Source organism: Mastigoproctus giganteus, chromosome 5, assembly GCF_048544385.1.
Source record: "Mastigoproctus giganteus isolate SK-2022 chromosome 5, ASM4854438v1, whole genome shotgun sequence".
Classification (NCBI taxonomy): Eukaryota; Metazoa; Arthropoda; class Arachnida; order Uropygi; family Thelyphonidae; genus Mastigoproctus; species Mastigoproctus giganteus.
Genome location: NC_143579.1, coordinates 149,568,439 through 149,593,101, shown reverse-complemented (window position 1 = coordinate 149,593,101; position 24,663 = coordinate 149,568,439). Strand labels below are relative to the sequence as shown.

Here is a 24,663-nt window from a genome sequence, read left to right as displayed (position 1 = left end):
GACTGCTTACTTTCATGATGAAGACGGGGAACATATCGGGGCCAGAAGTGGATTTATTTGGGAGACTAATGCCTGAATTACATTTTCTTTGGTTATGGCGATTTCTGTTAGTAAAGGTCTGATATCAAAATTGGATCCGGATGGAGTCATGTTATTCATGTAATTTACCAGCCAACTGGTATTGTCTGGTGCGAGAGAGTTATACTTTAAATTAGGATCTGGAGAGATTCCGAAGGTACTGTTCGCCGATTCCCTAAATAAGGTTTTCAGGTCCATGGTGAAGTTGGTATTCTTGTTGTTATTGATTCTTTTAGACTGTTTAAGCTTTTTAGAAATTGCAAAGTCGTACTCTTGGCATTTGTGCTTTAAGAAACAGGCTCGTTCTTTTTTGTATGCAAAGTAGTCTTCAGGAGTTCTGGTTTTCTGCCATTTTCTGTAAGCCTTTTGTTTTCTTACAAACGCTACCTTCATATTGTTGTTAAACCACCAGTTAGACCGATGTGAGATCCGAATCTCCTTAGATGCACCAACATAAGCTATTTGAAATAATTCTTCATCCAGGATGGAAGCGGCTTCAGGCCCTGAATTTTCCAACAGACAGCTCCATTTATACATAGTGAGGCGATGGAGGATTATTTCTTGCTTAATGAACTTGTTTGAAAAGACTGTTCTCGTATGCAGCGGGTCACATCCTTCAACGAGGCATTAAAGAGGTCGGAGTGGGCATAAAATTCACAATCTAATGGTTGATGATCTGATTTGAAGAAGAGGGTTGGTTTGATAAGCTCTGCATGAGGTATATTGCGAAAAATGAGGTCGAGCTGCTGATTTTCCGGAGTTGGGGGAGTTTGAAGAGGATGAAGGTCGAGCATATGTAACATGTTTTCCAGAGAAGACCGAGCCATTGAGTACCTTGGCAGGGGCATGTTGAAGTCCCCTACTAGAATAGTAGGGACGTTGGGTTGGGGATTGGTAGTAATCCAGGATGCTAGTTCCGTTCTAACCTCTAGGGTGTGTTCTGGAGGGAGGTAGACAGTGCAAACCTGTATATTGTAATTTCAGTGAGGTCAAGGATTACAGAGATGGCTTCAAAGTTTTGGAAACTACTTGAGTTGGTCCTGTGTCGAGAAAAGGAATTTTTATAGATGATTGCAACTCCACCACCGTGGGGAATGGCCTAATTGATTTCCAATGCTAGGAGCATTGTAAATCAATTAGATGAATTTGAAGTACTGATTAAATCGTCCTCGGTGTCATGTCCAAGCAGTGTCGAATCCGGTATGAAGGTCAAGCTACCCATCCCGCTCCGGGGGTGGGATATGTTAGCTGGCAGTGGGGAACCCAACAGGCGAGTGGGTGGAAGAGACACACATTTACTTCATTATAATCTGTATTCTCACTCTACTTGCATTCTTTTTTTTTTATTTATTATTTTTTTTTTAAATACTTTTTTCTTATTTTATAATTTTTTTAAAATACTTTTTTCTTATTTTATAATTTTTTTTCCAAGTTTATATATATATATATTTTTTTTTCACTCAACTCATTCAGCTTTTTCTCACACACCAGGAGGGATTGCAATGATGTGTAGTGTAAATTTAAATACTAATTAAAACTAGGGTTGGTGTGTACTTAACTGTAGCATTTATGGTTTGTGTTCTTTTTTTCACATGCTTACACTTTTATTCATTCTTCTAGCTCTCATCTCATTTACTCGACTCTTACTTTCTGCACTGCACTCTCTGGGCACCGCAACATACTGTTATTCTTCAGTTGTAGTGCAGGCCGAGCCACAAGGGGGTTTTTTTTTTTTTTTTTTTTTGCAGGCCAGGGGAGAATGCAGTGATAGTGTTTATGTGGTTAGTAAATGTTTGTTGGTACAGTATATATAAAGTAATGTAAGTTATTTTTAACTTTGTATTCTTTCGGCCAATCATTCCCATTCACTCTCTCTTTCCCTCATGCTAGGTCACTCTTTCTTTCATCAAAACTGCCATTTATTCCCTTTTACCATAATTCCTAGTTTACTCAGTACCCAGCCTATTTATTCTATCTTTCATTCTCATTCATTAATTCTTCTTTCATTCTACATTGCATCCCCTTGCTACTAGCTTACTGATATTTTTCAGTTAATCTGCTTCCCTGGCTGCCTGTACATCTCCCTCCCCTACATGCTTACTTATTTGGTGTGGGGCCCTAGGTTCCCTGCCTACACATGGCAGGGTAGTCCTGGGGAGTTTTGTTATGTCAAGTTTCTGTCAGGGTGCAGAATACTGCTATCCTAACAGTTTTTAAGTCATCGTCTTGGCGTGGTGGGAAACTTGGGCAATTTTACTATTGATTATTGTTTAATTGCTGGGGGGGTTGAATTGCCATTGCTCTGCACATTTCGAATACTTTCTGTGTGAAAGATGTAAAAGCTTTATAATTTTGCATCTTCTATGATGAACAGATGTTCTTCTCCCCTGGGAAGGGGACCAATCTGTGCTATTAGCTCTGTTCTGGAGATGTCATATATTATACATTCATATAGAATGTGTGCCCAGTCTTCACTTTCGCCATAGGTGCAGTTTGGGTCATCAATCAGGCCTGAGGAGGTTAGTTTCGCTTTTAATGAGCCGTGACCTCTCAATATAAATGTTGTAAAAGCCCAAAGCCATTTAGGTGGCTTTGGGCTAACCATTGATACCTGTGGCAGAAACCGTTTCGTAACCAGACCTCTGGTTTCCTGCTCCCACTTTGTTTGCCATAGTTCGTGGAGCTTTGTGGCTATTCTTTTTCTTTCATCATTGAAGGTGTTGATTGTATAAAGGGCTATCCCCAGAAATTCTGTGGGTATGCCCTTTTTAAATCTATAATATAAGCCTCTTTTGGCTACTTCCAGGTAAAGTGGGAGAGCTCTGGCCAGCAACTGTAGTGCAGGTGTGCTTACTGTGCGACATGCTCTGGTAATAGTGAGTAGTATTGTCCTTTGTATCGATTCTAATTTATTCCTATATCTTACTATGGCCGAGCGGATGAACCACGCACCGGCTCCATAGGTGATAACAGGTAGGAACATTGCACAGTATATGATTGCCAGGGTCTTTCTTTTGAGTCCCCAGTCTGCTGGACTGATCCTGGCAATCATAGCTGCATAATTTCTCACTTTCTTCGCCAAGTAGATCAAATGGGGGTAAAAAGTTAATTTTGAATCAAAGATCACTCCAAGATATTTTAGTTCTGTTACCATTTTTATAGTGGCTGTGTTAATTTTGATTTGTGGACGTCTTCTTATGTCCAAATTGCCTTTTAGAAGTATTTGTTTGGTTTTTTCAGGCGACATTTTGAGCATGCGCATTTGTGCCCACTCCTGCAGCTGCAAGAGGGCGCCATTTGATCTTTGCTCTACAACCACTCATGAGTTACCTTCTCATCTGCAAAGGCCGGGCTTTCCACGGGGCCCAGATCCAAGGCCAGAAATTTGTCCAGAATAATGTTCCAAAAGAAATGGGCCATGATTGAACCCTGCGGGCAGCCTTTATTCACAGGGCATGTCAATTCCTCGAACCTCGTGCATGCTGAGACACTTCTGTCTGTAAGGTAGCTGTTTATTACCTTATAGAGGTTTTGTGGGGCATTTTCCTGGCAAAGTCTCCTAAGGACACTAGGCCACCAGAGTGAGTCAAATGCCCCAGCAAAGTCAATGGAGATTGCCGGCATATATTTCTCCACTGTGTTTTTAACTGTTGTCAGTAGGTGGTGCATGGCATCCTCCGTAGAATTGCCCTGCTTAAAACCGTACTGATTGTTGGAATGCAAACCTGCTTCTGTGTAATATTGAGCTAAACTGCTATATATTAGTCTTTCATATATTTTCCCTAGTACAGGGAGTAGGTTTGGGATCAGTAGGCAGTTTTTCAGGGTTTTTGAGGATTAATCTTAACACAGCTTGTTTCCATATTTTTGGGAATATACCTTCTGTCATACAGTTATTATATAGTGCTATTAATTTATCTGGTGCTATTTCCGCTAATTTTTTGATGATCTCAACCTCTAAGTGGTCAAAACCTGGACATTTATTGTTTTTGGTTTTATAATTTTTTTTGTAGTAGTAGTAGTAGTGGCATGTGATGCAAGAAAGCAAGTGTATGAGCTTATGCAGCATCAGCCAAAAAAAAAAAAAAAAATTTACAAAACAAATCCCACTAAATGTTTGTCCAGTTCCACCTTAAATTTATTTAACCTATCAACTTCCACAACGACAGATGGAAGTTTGTTCCAGCAATTAACTACCCACTGGCTAAAGGCAAATTTCCGCACATCTATTCTACATCTGTCTTTCCTTAATTTGAATTTATTGCCCCCTTAGGTTCGTAATCTGAACAAGTGGAAGAATCCCATCAGAATTCAGCATGCTCAACCCATTCAAGGCCTTATACACCTCAATCAGATCAGGTTCCTAGTCTCCAGCTGCTGCAATTTGCAGAACTCAAGCCTCTCTTGGTAAGAGGATCCCTTCATTCCTCTCACCAATCTTGTTGCCCTTCTCTGTACATGCTCAAGCAAATATACATCCTTCCTAAAATGAGGCCTCCAGACCTGTACGCAGTACTCAACGCGTGGCCTGACCATTGCCGTATACAGAGAGACAATCACCTCCTTTTTCCTGCTATCAAAATTCCTATATATCATTGACAAAACTCCATGACCTGCCCTGGCAGCCTCTCTGCATTGCTCAGAAAAGTTCATATCTGACTGCACAATTACTCCCAGATCTTTTTCATTTTCTACCACCTTAAGTGTTTCTCTGGGGTTACTTCTACCCATATGCAGTACTTTGCATTTGTCAAGGTTAAACTGCAGTTGCCACTTCTCAGCCCATCTGCCCAAATTTTCTAGATCCTGTTGCAGTAGTACACTGCCATTACTGTCATTAACGACCCTGCCAGCCTTTGTATCATCTGCAAACTTCAACACTAAGCCTGATAGACCTTCATCGATATCATTGATAAATATACAAAACAACAGTAGACCGAACACCGAACCCTGTGGGACTCCACTAATAACATTAGTCCACAAAGAGCAGAACCCATTGAATACCACCCTCTGTCTTCTCCCACTCAACCATCCTTCTATCCATTGTAGCAACGTTTTTAGCATTAGCATTAGCAGAGGCATTTGATGCAAGAAAGCAAGCTTTGCAGCATCAGCCAAAAAATAAAAAATAAATAAAAAAATAAAAAAATAAATTAAAAAAAAAAAAAAGAAACCACTTCCACTTCACCCCTCTGTTCGTTCAAAATACCTGTCCAGCTATCTGTTTCAACTTCCGCTAGCTGTTTAGGCTATCAACTTCCACGACGAGGGATGGGAGTCTGTTGCACCAACCAACCACCCACCCGCTGGCTAAAGGCAAATTTCCGCACGGTCTATCCTACATCTGTCTTTCATCAATTTGAATGTATGCCCTCTCAGGTGATTATTCTGAGCGAGAGGAAGAATCCCATCAGCATTGAGCATGCTCAATTCATTCAAGGCTTTATACACCTCTATCGGATCACCTCGCTGGTGCCTAGTCTCCAGACACTGTAATTTGCAAAACTTAAGCCTTTCTTCATAAGAGCACCCCTTTGTTCCATTCACTAATCTTGTTGACCTTCTCTGTACTCGTTCTAGCAGCTCTACATCCTTCTTGAAATGAGGCCTCCAGACCTGTATACAGTACTCTAGGTGTGGCGTGACCATTGCCTTATACAAGGGAATAATCACCTCCTTTCCCTGCTAGAAAAATTCCTATATATCATTGACAATACACCATGAGCTACTCTTGCAGCCCGTCTGCACTGCTCAGAGAACTTCATATCTGCCTGCACAACCACCCCCAGGTCCCTTTCATTCTCTACCACTGTCAGTGTAGTATCACAGAGTTTATACGTTGCTTTGGGGTTGCTGTTTCCCATGTGTAGTACTTTACATTTGTCAATGTTAAACTTCATTTGCCACCCCTCAGCCCATCTGCTCAACCTTTCCAGATCCTGTTGCAGCAGCATAGTATCAATAGTGTCCTTGACAACCCTGCCTACCTTTGTATCGTCTGCAAACTTTGACATTAAGCTTGATATACCATCATCAATATCATTTATGAATACAGAAAACAATAATGGACCCAACATTAGTCCACGACGAGCAGTGTCCATTGATTACCACTCTCTGTCTTCTCTCCCTCAGCCACCCCTTTATCCACAGCAGCAATTTGCCTCCAATGTCACACAGCTCCAATTTGTGTAGCAGTCTTCCATGTGCAAGAGTATCAAAAGCCTTTCTAAGATCCAAGTATATAATATCAAAGTTATTCCCTGCATCCAGTTCCTTTGTGACTGCATCATAGTATCCAATCAAATTGGTCAGGCAAGACTTCCCCTTAACAAAACCATGCTGTGTCCGAGCTATAACTGAAGTCTTGTCTAAATGATCCTGCAGTGCTTCTTTAACTAGTGCCTCCATTAATCTTCCTGGAACAGAAGTTAAACTCACAGGTCTATAATTACTTGTGTCAGCCTTTGGTCCTCCTTTGTGAATTGGGGTCACATTTGCACATCTCCAGTCTGTGGGTACCTCCCCTGAGTCCAAGGAAGCTCTCATAATTATGGCTAAGGGTTTGCTTACTTCCTTTGCTGCCTCCTTTAATATAACTGGATAGATCCCATCCACCCCGGATGCCTTTTTGTGTTTAGATAGTGCTATTTCTAAGTCTTGTATAGTGAACAGAGGTTCAATATTGGCATTGTCATATTCAGTGTTTTCTTTTATAATGTTTAGCTGGGTGGGGGAATGATTTCCAGTTTCAGTCTGAATGATACTGTCTAGGATGTTATTTACTGAATCCACCCAACACAGGGTTGGGTTTCCATCTGGTTTTACAGTAGTTTTTGACAGGCAGCAAAGCAATATGGGTGTGACTCCACTAGGCCTTCATCTTCCCTAACAGATGTCAGTATTTTTTTGGGTTACACGAGCGGTAGCTCATATACGCCAAATACAGTTGCAACCATATAAACTGAATCACTATATATGAATGCCTTTTGATTGTGTCCAATGTTTGAAAGTAACATTTTGTAATAGGATGGGGACACACACACAGGCAGCAAAGCAATATGATTGTGACACCACTAGGTCTTCGTCTTCCATAACAGATATTGGTGTAGTCACTTCTGCTATAACGCGATTTTCGCGTTTGCTCATGTGCGATTTCGTCTGTGAGTAACACTAGGTGAATGCAAAACCAAGCTGAATGTAGTGACCTGCGCAGCAATACATACGAGTTTACGAAATTTAAATGTCCAACGTCAAATGTGTGAGAACTATATTTCCCATTTATCTGTGTCTCCAACCAATACATGTAGTTGTATTGGTTGGAGACACAGTGTTGTCATTCGCTGTATTCACATGATAAACGTGATATTGTCTGCTCACCCATGTTTTCAGGAGCTCACATTTTTCTGTTCGAACAGAAATTTCATGAGGCGTTATAGCTTGAGCATATTTCTGGAAGTCGCTATCATAAAACAATTTCCAGTTCCCAGTTCATTGGGTTTTGCTATTAGTGCAATCTAATTACAGACGCGTAGTAAACTCTTAACTTATCACATTTGTGATAATACCGATACCTAGAATTTTGTGGATTTTTTCGTTATTATGGTGAAATGTGTTTCACCTTCCATGAAATCTGCAATCATATAAAAAACATAAGTAAATTTTCAGAATCTTCTCTTCATTCCTATTTTTAAGCTATATTTACTGTAATATTTAAAATTGCTAACGCAATTGCTAAGCCAGTGTTAGCAATTTTATTGGGATTATAATTTTTTTTTTTTTTTTTTTTTTTTTTTTGTGTTTTATTTACCAGACTGAACCTATCCTTGTTGTTTTTAATGTGCGAAATACCAAAAAAGCTGAGATTTTTAGGAACACATGTACCCTGTTACAGCAGAACTGACTGTACTGTACTGTATTTTGTTGGGCTACCACGAGCTTCAATTACCGCCTTTCACCACCTGTCTAGTACAGAGTATATCAGATTCTTAAGATATAATGTGAGTACTCCTAAATGAGGAATGATACCCCAAACATAAGCTTGAGTACCTCAAGATAAAATTTTTAATCTGGCCACACTACGTTACAGTGACGTTTCTTCTCCGACCGACTTCGCAGTTTACATTGAACAGGGACCACAGAGTACTACTCTGTGACAGGGACATGACGAGATTCACGTTATGTGATAATAGTGTGTTTGTGCCCTAATTCTTCCTTTGTACAGTGTACCACAAACAAGACCGTTTGTCGCAGCCTGTAAACAATAAATTTTATAATCTCTTTATTATATATGTATGTATATTGTAATATTGCAAGATTGTGTGAAGATACACTTAGAAGGCCCAAATGAGTTATCAGGAAAATTAATAAATTAAGTGATTCATACGTATGCAAAGAAAAATAAGATTATTGTAATACTTGCCTGTTTGATTATAATTTTAATTGGTGATTTTCATATTATTAAACTGTGATTATTGTCAGTAATGTGGTTTTTGTGAACTGACCACATCATTAAACTGTGAACTAGTATTTAGATGTTAAATAATAGATATTTCCTTTTGTTTTCTCATATTCTTATTATAACATTCATAAATATACAGATTTGTTTGTAACATATACATATGTTGTAATTAAATAATAAAAAATAAAGATATATATACTACATGAACCCCCTCCCCCTGGTTCAGTCTGGATTCAATGGTGTTTTTGTGTGGGGCAGAATAGTGATCAACAGCCACACTCCTCTTCATGTTTTTGAACCCTCGTGCGTAGCAGGGTGATAAACGGTCACTCTAGGCCTAATGGAATTGCTTGGAGAGCAATGCTATTAGACCTAGAGGGACCATAGCAACTTCGTAATGCGATAGCGGCAGTATTTTTCTCAAGATGAAAACATCTTCAGTGTCACAACCAGTTAAGTTTTTTTGAATTCAGTAGAAATTAATACATAAATTATAATGCTAAATATGCTATCAGTCGGATCTTGCCTCTCCAAAAATTCCATAAAGCAACTATTATTGAACGTGCAAAAAGCAATGGTCATTGCTCTGTACAGCCCAAGCTGCCAGCTGAATATCATATTAAATGGGAGTAGTTATCTAGATTTCGATAAAACAGAAAAAGGGGGAGTCACTCTACTCGATTTCCACTTGGACATGCTAGCTATCCTATTGTAATCAATCTCTAACAAGATGATCCTTGACGTGATTGGCATTTCCTTGGAAACGGAGCAGTTCATTTTATTAGCAGGTGATACGGGCTATATAAAATATGTTTGTATCTGCATAACTTCTATCCTTTATTATCACGAATAATACCGTAAAATTTCTTTACCAATCCATATAACAGTGAGTGATAATTATGAGTTAAAGCGGAAACAGTAAAATAACTTTTGGACAGGTTTCAGTTGCAAAGTGACACATATTCGGAGGTTTGCATAAAATGAATCGCTGAAGTAGGATGAGAATGTTTACTTCGGATTTTATACATAATGAGTAAAGACATCTCTTACATCTTCCACACAAAACCCCAAAAATTCCAGTGTGGAATACGGTTAAGCTGTAGCGTAATGAACTGGTCTGTTGACAAGGCAACACTAGCACGTCAAAGGCATTCTCATTGGAGAAGGATTTTACACATGTATTTTATAAGATCTGAAATTGGCGTATTATAGCCGTAGCAACTGATATGCAATAAATTCCCAACTACAACATGTTTCTAGTGTTTCAACATGTTAAATGTAATATTTCATAAAATGTTTCAAAATATAATAATAAATAAGTGAATAGCATCCGGTATGGTAGAAATTTGTTTCACACGAACGAATTGCTACCACACGAATTTTTATATTGCAAGATAATGCAGTACCGTACGGCAGTAGTTTTGAGAATTTTCAGCTGAACGATATTTGTTTGATGCTACCGGCAGAGGCAGATTGTGTGAAAACCTGTAGCCTACAGGTTTTCCTCGGTAAAAATTTATCAGGCTGTAGCAGCCTCATACTAGTGTTTATGGCCATATTATGAGGAAGTGTGTGTGGGGGAGAGGGGGATTACAAATAACTAGAGTAATTATCGTTGATTATTTTTTTAATGAATTTTAAATGTAAATCACAATTAATAATGTTATAGGAAAACAATATTTTTTTTTATTTATTCTGCAATAATTAACATAAATAAATTGAGCACGCTTCACAACCATAAAGATCTTGAGTTGGATATCATCAATCTTCGCTTTCTTGCGATTCCTTTCTACTTCAGACTCTGACTCTCTCTCTCTCTCTCTCTCTCAGGATAACTCAGGATTTTTGGCTGGTGCAGCATAAACCTCAGGCTTCCTTGCACCATACGGCTAATAATAAAATAAAGCTAATATGTAATGTAAATAAATTGAGGAAACTTCACAACCATAAAGATCTTGAGCTGGATATCATCATTCTTCTATTTCTTGGTGATTTCTTTCTACTTCGGTGCAAATTTGTAATTCGTACAAAAAAAAAGTAGATGTGTTGTGCTTACATTAAAACAGATATTAGATATTTGTAGACATCAGAAAATGGTGAAGGAGTGTGATCTTGGCTTTTCAACAATTTATCATATAAAAGCACAATTGGTGGTAATTTTTAATTAATGAGAAAGAAGTCTAAAAAGTGTTTTAAAATTAAACCAAAGGAAATAAATGTCTCTGACCAGTACAACTACAGTAAATGGGAAATATAGCTCTGCTCATATGACATTTTTTAAGCTTTATAAACTTGTATGTATTGCTATGCAGGTCGCTATGTTCAGCGTGGTGCCAGGTTTTGCATTCATTTGGTGTTATTCGCAGGCGAAATCGCACACGAGCCAACATGGAAATCGCGTTATACCTGCATTGTTCCCTAATATCAGTTGTGTCAGAGCAAATTTGCATTGCCAAAAATGCGCATTATAGCAGAACTGACTATACTTGGATTTCAGGAAAGCTTTTAATACTGTTGCATGTGGAAGACTGCTTTACAAATTGGAGTGGTATAGCATTAAGGGCAAGTTACTGCGATGGATAAAGGGATGGTTGAGTGGGAGACGGCAGAGAGTGGTAATAAATGGACACTGCTCTACGTGGACTAATGTTATTAGTAGAGTCCCCCAGGGTTCAGTGCTGGGCCCATTGTTGTTTTGTGTATTAATGATATCGATGAAGGTATATATCAGGCTTAACACACAAAAATGTCCAAGTTTGCAGATGGTACAAAGGTTGGCAGTGTTGTTAATGACAGTAAAGACAGCATACTACTGCAACAGGATCTATATAAGTTAGGCAGATGGGCTGAGAAGTGGCAACTGAAGATATTGGATATTGACAAATGCAATGTACTGCATATGAGTAGCAATAACCCAAGAGAAATGTACCAACTGTGTGGTTCTACACTCATGGAGGTGGAAAATGAAAAAGACCATTGGTGCAGTCAGATATGAAGTTCTCTGATCAATGCAGATGGGATGCCAGAGCAGATCATGGAGTTTTGTCAATGATATATAGGAATTATGCTAGCAGAGACAAGGAAGTGATTATCCGCTTGTTAAAGGCAATGGTCAGGCTACACCTTGAGTACTGTGTACAGGTCTGGATGCCTCATTTTAGGATGTCGAGTTGCTAGAATGAGTACAGTGAAGGGCAACGATATTGGTGAGAGGAACAAAGGGGTGCTCTTACCAAAAGAGGCTTAAATTCTGCAAGTTGCAGCATCTGGAGACTAGGCACCGGCGAGGTGATCTGATTGAGGTGCATAAGGCCTTGAGCAGGCTCAATGCTGATGGGATACTTCTGCTTGCTCAGATTAAGAATTTGAGGGGGCATAGATTGAAATTGAGGAAAGACAGTTGTAGAATAGATGTGCAGAAGTTTGCCTTTAGCCAGTGGGTAGTTGATTGCTGAAACAGACTTCCATCTGTTATTGTGGAAGTTGATAGCTTAAATAAATTTAAGGCTGAACTAGACAACCATTTGGAGTGACCGGATGGGTGAAATGGGAAGATGTGGTTTTTTTTATTTTTTGGCTGATGCTATATAAGCTTGCTTTCTTGCATCATATGCCTCAACTAATGCTAATAACTTTATTTCCATTGTCTCTGATAAGAATATGAAATAATAATGTGAAATGTAATTCTCCGGTATTCTTCCCCTCATTCTCTTGTTCATTTTACATTTACAATTTATTTACATTACTAACTTAAGGAAAATAAATCAAATAAAAATGGTACAATTTAGTGTGTTAGAATTTTGTCATCAGGATAATTATATGCTCACTTAATTATTATCTGCTCGCATCTGGTGTGAAGCCAGTATCTTTGAAACAGCTGTCCTGGTTATTATCAACTTAGATAAAATAATGGATAATGTGCTTCTTTTAAGTTGAATATAAACTCCAGCCTTACTGCTGAGTACTTGAACTTGGTCTTCAGCAGGAACAGAACGACCCTAATGATCAAAACTTGAATCTAACAAAATATAACTCTTTTATTTTATTTCAACAACTTCAATGAAATATCTATGCTATTTCTATTATAAGAAAAGAAATGAAATCAATAATCTTATTTTAAATTTGTAAAATTGTTTTGCATTTGTTATAGTGTTAAAGAGAACCACCAGATGGCAGAAACAAACCAAGAGAAAAATCAGAAACTGAAAGAAGCATTAGGAATAAGTCAGTTCTTTGTTGAAGGTAGTTCCTTAGATCCAGAGCGTAAGGCAAAGGAAGCAGCAGCTGCTGCTGCTGCAACTGCTGATGGTGAAACACAGAAAAAATATTCGTGAGTACTAACTCAAATAAAAATTATTTTTTTTCCCTATTCAGTTCTTTGAAATATGTTTCTCTTCAACAGAAAAACTATATCTCTTTTTCTGTAAATGTTACTTCATGTGAGATTTGCAGTGCATTCCATACTTGTTGTGTTCCAAGTATAGGGTTGCATGAGGTAAAGTATTTCAATTGGTACTTGGCCACTTTACTGAGGAATTATTGCAACAGGCACATCTATCCTGAAAACAAAGCTGCACACTCAGATTTTTATACTTACTTGGGTTAAAATAAGTGTCATATGCTTTTACAAACATCTCACTTATATCTCTCTCTCTCTCTCTCTCTCTCTCTCTCTCTCTCTCTCTCTCTCTCTCTCTCTCTCTCTCTCTCTCTCTCTCTCTCTCTCTCTCTCTCTCTCTCACCAGTAGCAGGTGATCCTTTAAAAACTTCTCCATTCTACTCTCGATGGTATTAAAAAGAACAGCATGCAACAAAAAGATTGGAACACACAGGGATGTTTGCTTCATTCTGAAATTTTGATGGGAGACCATTACAGGCATTGCATGCTTACTGATATTAAGCAGGGAGATTTATCCATTGGAAATAATGTAAATAATTCAATTTGATTGCATGACCAGTGTTTCTTTCTGATTTTAAAGTGGCATTTCTCTATATAACAGTAACATTTAAACCATTAGATATAAACTTTAATAACATAAATATACAGGTAGTTCTCGACTTTACGAGTTAATTTGTTCCCAGTGCACACTCGTAAAGCAGGAATTTATTTCCCGTAGACATAAGGTTAAAAATAGGGGTTACATTCTCAGCAATGAAATTAGTTAGCTGATTAGTTTATGTTTAAACAATGATTGATTTATTAAAAGAAATGAAAACGAAGCCTGTAAAATCAAGCAAATTATAATAATAGAAAAATTATTTACGACTTACAAATGTTAAAGAATGTTTATTCTTCATCATCATCGACTAAATGCAGACTCATTGATCACTCGCTATTGGCTCGGCACTCTTTGGTTTGTTGCACAAGGAGTCGTCTTCTTCAGATAAGTTTCACAAGGCGTTTGTTTCCAAGATAATCTTCTCTTTTAATTATAAATTTCACAATTGCATGCATAAGCATTTTTTAATGGTACACACAAATTGCAACTAACACGCTACACGTGGAGTAACAAGTTTATGAAGCTTAAAAAAAAGGAATGAAGAGAAGATTCTGAAAATTTATTTGTTTTTTATATGATTGAAGATTTCAATAAAGGGTAAACACATTTCACCTTAATAATTAAAAAACCACATGATTCCAGCTATTGGTATTTTTGCAAATGCAATAAGATAGAGTTTACTACCCGTTTATAATTGCTTAAAAGCCCAAACGAAAGTGCAGTTGTTTTTATTGTTTTATGGTCGTGACCTCCAGAAATGTGCTTTAGAAAAATATCACAAAGGCGTTTAAAATTGATTCTTATAATGTAAATATAATGATAACGATGAAAGTGTGCATTTTAATAATCTGAATTGGTAACTAATACAATTTACAAACCACGCTCACGACCTTTTATATGGCCTTAAAGTCATGCTCATGACCTTATAAATGATATTTTAGAGTGATAAATAGTTTAGTTATACAGCGAAAATTTCAACTTCCTAGATCTTGAAATGAATTACCAAAAAACAATGTGTTATTCGGTTCACATTACGATATTTTAACAATACGATGGTGTCTCTGGAACTGATTAATATCATAAAGCAAGGTGCACTGTATTGTATAGCTACACATGTGGTTTGGAATGCGGTATTTATGAATGTTTAACATTAATTTTTTGCAATTAATGTTCATGTTTTATATTTTCATTATTTAAAATTACAATACAAATCGAAGCAACTGCAGGTGAACTACGGCACATGCTCAGGCTGGGACATGGTATAAAAAAAAGCACCTGATGCTGAGTTCCGTTAATCAACGTTACTCTTGTTCTTCAGATAGGAAAGGCAGTGGACTTAAGCGAATTTGACAATGGCCAAATTATAATGGTCAGACAACTGGGTCAGAGCATATCTGGCACGGCTGGTGGGTTGCTCATGGTCAGCCGTGGTTAGTACCTACCGAAAGTGGTCTGAGGAGGGGAAACCCACGAACCGGTGGCACGGTCTTGGACGACCACGGCTCATCGATGCTCAAGGTGAGCGAAGGCTCTCCCGGATGGTACGTGGCAATAGGAGGGCAACTGTGGCGCAACTCGCTGGTAATTGGAATGCTGGTGATGGGAGTAATGTGTCACAACACACGCATAGTACATCGAACCCTGCTGAAAATAGGGCTGCATAGCTGCAGGCCACTCTGAGTGCCCATGCTAACTGCGGTTCACCAGTGACAGCGCCTACAATGGGCATGCGAGCATTGAAACTGAACCTTGAGTGATTGGAAGAAGGTTGTCTGGTCCGATGAATCACGTTTCCTGTTATACCATGTGCATGGCTGGTTATGTGTGCATTGTTTACCTGGAGAAGTGATGGCACCTGGATGATGCACCGTTGGACGAAAACAAGCTGGTGGCGGCGGTGTCATGCTTTGGGTGATGTTCTGCTGGGATACTCTGGGTCCAGTCATCCATGTGCCTGGCCCTCTGATGCCTACCACCTACCTAAACATCATTGCTGACCAGGTTCACCCTTTCATGGCAACAGTCTTCCCCTCTGGGGATGCTGTCTTTCAGCAGGATAATGCACCATGCCACACCGCCCGGATTGTTCGAGACTGGTTCGAGGAACATGAGGAAGACTTCCAGGTATTGCCTTGATCTCCAAATTTCCCAGACATCACTCCCATCGAGCATCTGTGGTTTGTGTTGGAAGAGCAACTCTGATCTGCGGTGTCTCAACCACAGATCTACAGGAGTTAAAAGATCTGCTGGTTACACGTTGGTACCAGATACCACAAGACACATTTAGAAATCTTGTAACATCGATGCCTTGCCTGGTACGAGTTGTTTTGGCTGCACATGGAGGACTAACATCATATGAGGTAGGTGGTTATAATGTTTTGGCTCATCGGTGTATATAAAGTGTATTTCTGTAATATGCAAGAAATTGTGCACGTGTCCTTAATGTTTTACAGCCATGGGCACAGGAAACTTGTGCCAATATAAACAACTACAGAAAATTAGCACAGATATGGATTACACATGGGTATTAAAAAATAACTTTTTTGCAGCATTTTCAGCTTAGCTAGCAATTTTCTTGTTAATTACAATATTAATTAAAAGTCAATTTAAATAAAATAACACACACTTTTGAAGGCAGGAAAAACAGAGTTAAGGCCAAGCAACTCCTATAATGAGTGTACCATTGCAAATAGTTTTATTTTGGTTTTAAATACAGTTTTCTTTATTTATTTGTTTGCATAACTTTTTGCACTACAAGAAGTAGGCAGAGTTCCAGAAGAGAAATTCACCTTGGTTGCCGCTTGGTTGCACTTGTGGCACTGTTCCAGCCTCCCCATGATGGGAGCCAGAAACCTGGAAAGAAAAGTTATTTCTCCTGGGCCAAAAGAGCAAAGTGATTTCCTCTACAGGACTTAGGGATTCTAATGTGACTACTCATGAGATATAAGACTCCAACTTATACAGTGCTAAACACCAAGAAATTGACACTGTTAAAAGAAGAGCTCCAGTGCATCTTGTTATGATTATTGTTATTTGGTTTTTTTTTTAAGAGCATTAGCAGCTAAGGCCATATTGCTCCGGAGATATGCGATGATCATTTCCTGACCTTTCCGCATCCTCCGTATTTGGTGGTCACGGGCTCGAAACCCGGTCTAAATCAAGAAGCGTGTGCTACGCACTGCTGCTCCTGCCCACCTGGTTACGGAGGCACCAGTGCATCTTGTATTGCACTCTATTACTCAAGAACAGTCTATAGGTAGTCTCTCACTTTTTAAAATTAAGAAATACCTAGTAAATCTAATAGGATCACCAATAACAACCAAATGTCTTAGATCTGGCAACTTGCTTGTTGAGGTCTCAGATAAATGCTAATCGGCCCCAGGTGCCAAACGTATTCGAGGTCAAGCATTTCTATTGCGAATTAAACAGCGATTTTATCCAGTGATAAAAGTTCTTTTTAAGTTATATCATTTACTATCAGCAGTTCATTTATAAACCAGTTCTACACTTGAAAAGCCTCAAGTAAGAACAAAGAGGGAAAATTCACCTTTCTTCTTTATTATACAATCCGTTCCGGTTATTTGGGACACATCGGGACTAGTGCATTTTGGCCCGATGAAGCGGTTGCCCCAATTATCCGAAGTTTCACGTAAATAGTTAAAACTACAATGTACCCCACGCCCCTACAATTGGTTCACTGTACAATCAAATCACATTACAACGAACTCAACATAGTAAAGTACCGTTCACTATACGATGTGCAGTAAGCGTCAGTCATTGTGATCACATTTGTGAATTGAATTTTAATTCTATTAAACAGCAATTCTAATTAGCGAAAATAGGAGTAATGTTATCCACAGGCTATAAAAGCAAAGATATATTAAGCACAAATTTACCCTTTATTATCTTACCAATTAAAAAATTAAACGATATGTGAAAATCGGAATAATTAATACATACTGTAATATGTACATACAAACTAGTTGACATTTCTGTTCACACATTTGTTGGGGGGGGGGTTAAAATTAAAAACAGTAAAAAGGTAAGCAATCAATAACAAAGAACACAGCACACACAAATTGCAAGTAACATGATACGCGCAAGTGAGAACGGAGTAACAAATTACAAAGCTTTAAAAATAGGAATGAAGAGAAGATTTTGAAAATTAATTTTTTTATGTGATTTAAGATTTCATGTTAGTGTAAACACATTTCGCCATAATAACCCACAGAATTCCAGCTGTCGGTATTATCGCAAATTCAGTAAGATCGAGTTTACTATTCGTTTATGATAGATTGCACTAACAGAAAAGCCCAATAAACAGGTGACTGCTAATTGTTTTTATTGTTTTATGGTTGTGACCTCCAGAATTTCGACCGAACCACGTTGTACCGTCGGATACAATCGTAGGGTAATCTCCAGTGCTGCGGTCTCCCGCCCTGATTAAACAGCATGCTGCCCCAATTAAGCAAAGTAAACCCTGACTATTTTCTCGATTGGTTTCTGTTTTTTAAGATTTGCCCCAAATAAACGGCTGCCCCGATTAACCTGTGGCCCAAATAACCGGAATCCACTGTATTTCTTTTTTACTAATGAACTAATTTTTCTAAACTGCTTGGTCTCCTTGCAGCACTGCTCCTGCCTCCCCGTAGCGGGGGCCAATAAGTTGGGCGAAAAGGAGTTGATAGATTGCATAGATAAAGAAAATTATCATTAGAGCCTCCGAGCTCAAATACCACAGATTGGTATAACTCAGATCAAGGAAGTGCGCAAAATAAGCGCTTAAAAAAGATAATCACTAAGCAGAGTATCCAACTTTCCTCATTATCCATTCTTTAAGTAGTCAGCCATTGAATAAACTCTCTCTATTTATCATATAAAGATTTCTAGAAAATGCTGCTGGATCAGCAAAGAGGGTCAAAAGATTACAGTCAGGGGATTTACTCGTTGAGACCACACGGTCCAAACATTCAGAACTGCTGTTAAAGCTCACAACATTTGGAGGAATTCCTGTTAAAATCTCTCCCAACACCACACTAAATAGTTCCAAAGGTGTTCTCTGAGTGGGTTCTGTTGAATGTAATAGAAGAGGAGCTTGTGCAGGAACTGAAAGATCAAAAGGTCATACAAGCTAAGAGAATTTTGACTTGTAGGGATGGCAATCTCATTCCAACCCCAAACTTACCAAATACTGTTAAAGCTGGTTATCTAAATTGCCATATCCACCCCTATATACCAAATCCAATGCAGTGTTATAAGTGTCAGAAGTTCGGACACTCTCAGACATATCAAGGAAACACAATGTGCCCGAAAAGTGGATCCCACGATCACACTCAAACAGACTGTACATATCCAGTTTGCCCAAATTGCAAGGAAGATCATCCTGCATATTCTAAAAATTGTGTGGAAAATTGGAAAAAAAATACAGAAATTTAAAGTTGAACGCAGTGACCTATCAGGAAGCAAGACGACAAGTACTGAAAGATATTCCTGCACGCACATATGCATATGTTACAAAGAAATATTGTTCTGTTGCTACACAAACCAATGAATCAGTTCCACCTAACATATCGCTTGCTGAATGGGTTAGGGCTCTGCTTTCAGTTCCTCTGCCATCTTTGAAGCAAAACAACAAAGACCAGACTTGTAATACCCCAATTTCCATCCCCTCTACTAGTGGATGGCAAGATGTAATGGCCCAATTTCCATCCCCTCTACAGGATGGCAAAAGCTGAATCTTCTACAAAGAGCCAAGTTAATACTCCAGAAATGGATATAGATGACAAAACTCAAGAAGAACCTTTATTAGAAATTTATGCTGAAGAAGATATGGACACTGGACGGCCCACCTTTCCTAAAAATGATAAAATTAAAATAGATCGCTATAAGCCTACTCTAAAAAGCAATCGGATCATCCTGCCACTAAAACTAAACAATGCAGTGCATTTTACAATGGAATTGTTGAGGACTGTGTACTAATACAGATGAACAGTATGACCTAATCTGCGATTTCAATCCAGCAGGCATTTGTTTACAGGAAACATATTTAACTCCACAAGTGACCCCCCCTCAATAAAGGAATATACTTTGTACAGGCAAGACAGGATTGCAGCAACTGCAGCCCATGGAGGTGTAGCAGTTTTAGTATCCATTACTAATCCATCTAGGCAAATCCTTTAAAAAACTAATTTAGAAGTTGTTGCTGTAGGAATAGAACTTGGAATAATTTTTTCTCTTGTATCTGTTTATCTTCCTCTGAACCGCACTCAGAGACTTTGATGAGCTCCTTGCCCAGATACCACCTCCTATTTGTTTGATGGGTTACTTTAATGGACCGTCCATTATGGGGAAGTCTACGTTTGGATAAAAGAGGGCAACTAATAGAAACATTATTGGATACACACAATCTAACTCTGCTGAACACCGATGCACATACTCATGTGCATTTTCCCACAGGAAATATTTCTGCCATAGATTTATCTTTCCACTCCTCCACACTGTACTCAAATATACATTGGATAGTTTTGGATAATCTACATAACAGCAATCACCTTCCTATTATTTGTAGATTCCAAACTGTCTCCACTTATCGGGGAAACTTGCAGAAGATGGAAATTCTCAAAGACAAACTGGGCGAAGTTTTCCTTAAGTACAGCTTTAGATAAACACGTGATTCAGAATCTGTCAATAGATGAAGCCACTGACCATGTCACTACACAGATACTAGCAGCAGCAGCTGATAAAACTATTCCTCAGGTATCAACTTGTCCACACAGGCACAAAAACTACTTGTGGAACGATGAATGTAATAGAGCAAAAAAAGAAAAGAATAAAGCTTGGAATATTTTCCACAAGCATCCCACTACTGTTAACCTTATTATTTACAAGACTTAATGCCAAAGTGCGACAAATAAGAAGGAAACCCAAAAAATATTCCTGGATACAGTTCGCTACCACAAAATACACCGATATTAGATTAATCTGGAGGAAAATCCAACATCTGAACAGCAAATATCCATTGTCATCCTCTCCGATATTAATCAGTAATGAACAGGAATTATCTTTGCCCAAAGACATAACAATTGTTTTTGCTGAAGCTTTTGCCAAAATTTCAGCATCAAATTCATATGATGCTCCATTCCAACGAATTAAAGAATTTTTCAGGAACATGTTTATCCTCGCTCTTGGAGGCATTCACTTGTATTAGCCATACCTAAACCAGGAAAAGACCTCTCTAATCTAGTTAATTATCATCCAATTTCCTTAACTAATTCCATTGTCATCCTCTCCTATATTAATCAGTAATGAACAGGAATTATCTTTGCCCAAAGACATAGCAAATGTTTTTGCTGAAGCTTTTGTCAAAATTTCAGCATCAAATTCATATGATGCTCCATTCCAACGAATTAAAGAATTTTTCAGGAACATGTTTATCCTCGCTCTTGGAGGCATTCACTTGTATTAGCCATACCTAAACCAGGAAAAGACCTCTCTAATCTAGTTAATTATCGTCCAATTTCCTTAACTAGTTGCTTGGAGAAAGTGGTCCTCAAATGCCTCACCTGGTTTCTAGAGTCACATAACATCTTACCTAAAAATCAGTGTGGCTTTCGGCAAAATATATTTGCATTCGATATGTTAACCAAAGCAGAATCAAACATCAGGAAACCTTTTGTCAGAAATAACCACCTAGTTATGGTAAGTTTGGATTTAGAGAAGGCCTTTGATACAAATGTTTTTGCTGAAGCTTTTGCCAAAATTTCAGCATCAAATTCATATGATGCTCCATTCCAACATATGGCGTTTTGGTATTCTATGGAATCTTCACACCTTTGGACTACAAAGCAGGCTTCCCTTGTTTATTCAGAGCTTTATCCAGGGCAGAACCTTTCAGGTTAATCATCTAAATGTTCTTTCTATAATCCATATCCAGGAGGAGAGGGGGTCCCTCGGGGATCTCTTTTGAGTTCTCTCTATTTTTTAATAAGAATAAACAATATCATCCATGATATTCGAAGCAGAGTAGAATTATATTGCTATGCAGATGATCTCATGATAAGGCAAAAATATGAATTCTGTCAAGAGACAACTTCAGGTCTCAATTAACAAAATTGAGCCATGGATGTCTCGCAATGGCTACCACTTATCAGCACGGGTGCCTCCATAGCCAGGTGGGAAGGAGCAGCAGTGCGTAGCACACGCTTCTTGATTAGACCGGGGTTCGAGCCCATCACCACCAAATACAGAGGATGCGGAAAGGTCAGGGAATGACCACAGCATTTCCTGGAGCAATATGGCCTTAGTTGCCAATGCTCCTAAAAACCAAATCACACATACTTATCAGCACAAAAATCCAACTGTATTAATTTTTGTAAAAAACCCTGAGCCTGAATTAAAACTTAAAAATTTCACCATACCTCTTTTGAATAGTATCAGAGTTCTTAGCCTAATCCTGGATAATAAATTCACACATCACATTCCGAGAACGATTTTCTTGAAAAAATTAAATATCTTCTTCAACATGGGGTGCTGACCAATACACTCTGCTTCGGCTATATCGGGTATTAATCTGATCTTTCTTGGATTATGGAGCTCCAATCTATGACTCTGCCAGGAAAAGTGTGCTAATTCGGCTATACACTATCCATTACAGTGCTCTAAGAACTGCTTTAGGAGCATTCAGAACATCCCCTGTACAGAGTCTATATATAGAGGCACACGCACCTCCACTCCACCTTCAGAGGAAAATGTTTCTACTCAACTATGCAGTAAATACAGAGCCTTCCCTTTCATCCTATCTTGCCATACTTATTTGAGCCCAGTGGACCACCTTTTATCATAACAAACCTAATGAAAACAAGCCAATTGGGATAACGTTGCTACAGTTAACACAATGCTGGAATTTAGACTTGGGTAATATCTTTCAGGAAACAAGCACACGACCCTCCATGGTCTGACTATACGCCCATCTGTGATTTCTCATTCCAACAATGGGGGAAAAAGCAAGCAGCAGATCTCACCATTAGGAAACTCCATGCTGCTCATATAGCTAAAAATTCCCGCTGGTTTCAAATATATACCGATGACTCAAAAACAAGTACGACCGTGGGTGCAGCGGCAGTTTCTTCTATTTTTTCTAGTTCTGTGTCCCTTCCAAAGGAATGCAGCGTCTATTCTGCTGAAATGTGGGCGATTAAAATAGCTCTGGATCACATGATTAATCTGTCCAGTAAGCAAACTATGATCTACTCTGAGTGCAATAACAGCATTAAAAAATCCAACCAAGCCAATCCACCCCATATTGAAGCAGATCAGATCCCAGATAATTGCATTACAAGCTAATAACCAGTCAGTCACTTTCTGCTGGATACCAGGTCATGTAGGCATCATAGTAAATGAATATGCAGATCAAGCCACTAAACATCCAATCACTGCAAGCTCTCCTAACTACCAAGTGCCATATACAGACTACAAATCAGTTAAAAAAAAAACGTGTGAAGAGCAATGGTTGCAAATCTGGCAGGCTCAGGGCGGCAATAAGCTGCTTCAATTTAAACAGGAACCTAAGTTGTGGCCATCAATCATGAAATCAAATAGGCAAGAAGAGGTAATCCTGGCTAGGATGCGCATTGGGCACACTCATCTAATCCATATTTATCTATTCATGGGGGAAGATCTGCCTATTTGTGCATGTTGTCAGTCTACACTTACGGTGAAGCATATTCTAATAGATTGCAACCATTATAATAATTATCAAAACACAATTTTCACATCTGCAAGAACCTTTAACATTACCTCATCTAATTGGAGATGATGCAAATCTAACTGAGTGCTTTGTTTTCTTGAAGCAAACAGGATTATTTAACTGATTTTAACTGGTAATTGCACTATGGAACAGAATCAGGCACAATATGGCCTTAGTAGCCCTTGTGCCATTAAACAACATATCGCCGACCGGGCTAGCCGAGTGGGTAAAGTACCTGCCCGGCAACCCAAAGGTCGCGGGTTCGATTCCCGCCTCGGGCTTGGATCAAAGTACTGCAAAAACCTTGGAAGGTGCAATATGGCCACAGAAGCCGATGCGCCAACAACTACCAAATCAAAAAAAAAAAAAATAAATAAATAAAATAAACAACATATCAGCCAAATGCCAGTCACAATGGCCCCAAAAAGTCACATCCCTTGGATGATTATCCATCACCGTTTCCCTCTCAATGGAAAATGAGGGGAATACTCTAAACACCTCTGAATCCCTCAAAAGAGTTGAAATATGAATAATGAGACAATGCTCTAGTTCCAGCTCGGAACATAATCTTGACTTTTGATAGCGCAAACCTCCAACATCCATCAAAGCAGGGTATCTTAATTGTCAAATTAAACTGTACATTCCTAACCTGGCACGCTGTTTTAAATGCCCAAAATTTAGCCATTCTCAAAATGTGTACAGAGGTTTAGCCATCAGTCCTGATTGTGGTTCATGCGAGCACATTCATTTAGACTCTAAAACAGAGCAGCACAAATTGCAAGGACCCACATACTGCCTACTCCAGGGATTGCCATCTCTGCAAAAAGGAAAAAAAAAACTTTCAAAAAAAGCCAAACAAAACAAGAACCAAGTAACAAGAAGCCAAAAAACCAGTACAGGCTCAATTTAACTGACCCACTTTCACTCAAGTAATTCAAAAGTCAGCTCCAGTAACCACTACCATGCAGAGAACAACAATGACTGGTACTCAAACAGAAGTAACCCCCCCCCCCCGCCGCAAACAGATCAATATGAGACTGAGCTCAGTCAATTTTCAAAAGTGTGCCCTTACCTGGTAAAACATTTAAGGCAAACAAGGCTGTTCACATGCCAATCACTGTTCCGCATATTCAGCTTTTTTACAGACCTATCCCTGAATCTGTTTAAGCTATTAACTTCTACGACAAATGGAAGTTTGTTCCAGCAATCAACCACCCACTGGCTAAAGGCAAACTTCTGCACATCCATCCTACAACTGTCTTTCCTCAATTTAAATTTATGCCCTCTCAGGCAATTATTCTGAGCAAGAGGAAAAATCCCATCAGCATTGAGCATGCTCAAACCGTTCAAGACTTTATACACCTCAATCAGATCACCTCGCA

The 24,663-nt window shown here is 38.7% G+C and overlaps 1 protein-coding gene across 7 annotated transcripts in view; it reads left to right on the top strand.

Moving 5' to 3' along the window:
* Positions 1-24,663, top strand: part of Srrm234 (Serine-arginine repetitive matrix 2/3/4) — a 661,659-nt gene that overhangs the window by 211,088 nt on the left and 425,908 nt on the right. For all 7 annotated transcript variants that reach the window (XM_090374230.1, XM_090374228.1, XM_090374229.1 and 4 more), the window contains one exon: positions 12,687-12,866. In XM_090374230.1, the coding sequence (XP_090230356.1) occupies positions 12,687-12,866 (180 nt within the window). The remainder of the gene's footprint in view (positions 1-12,686; positions 12,867-24,663) is intronic.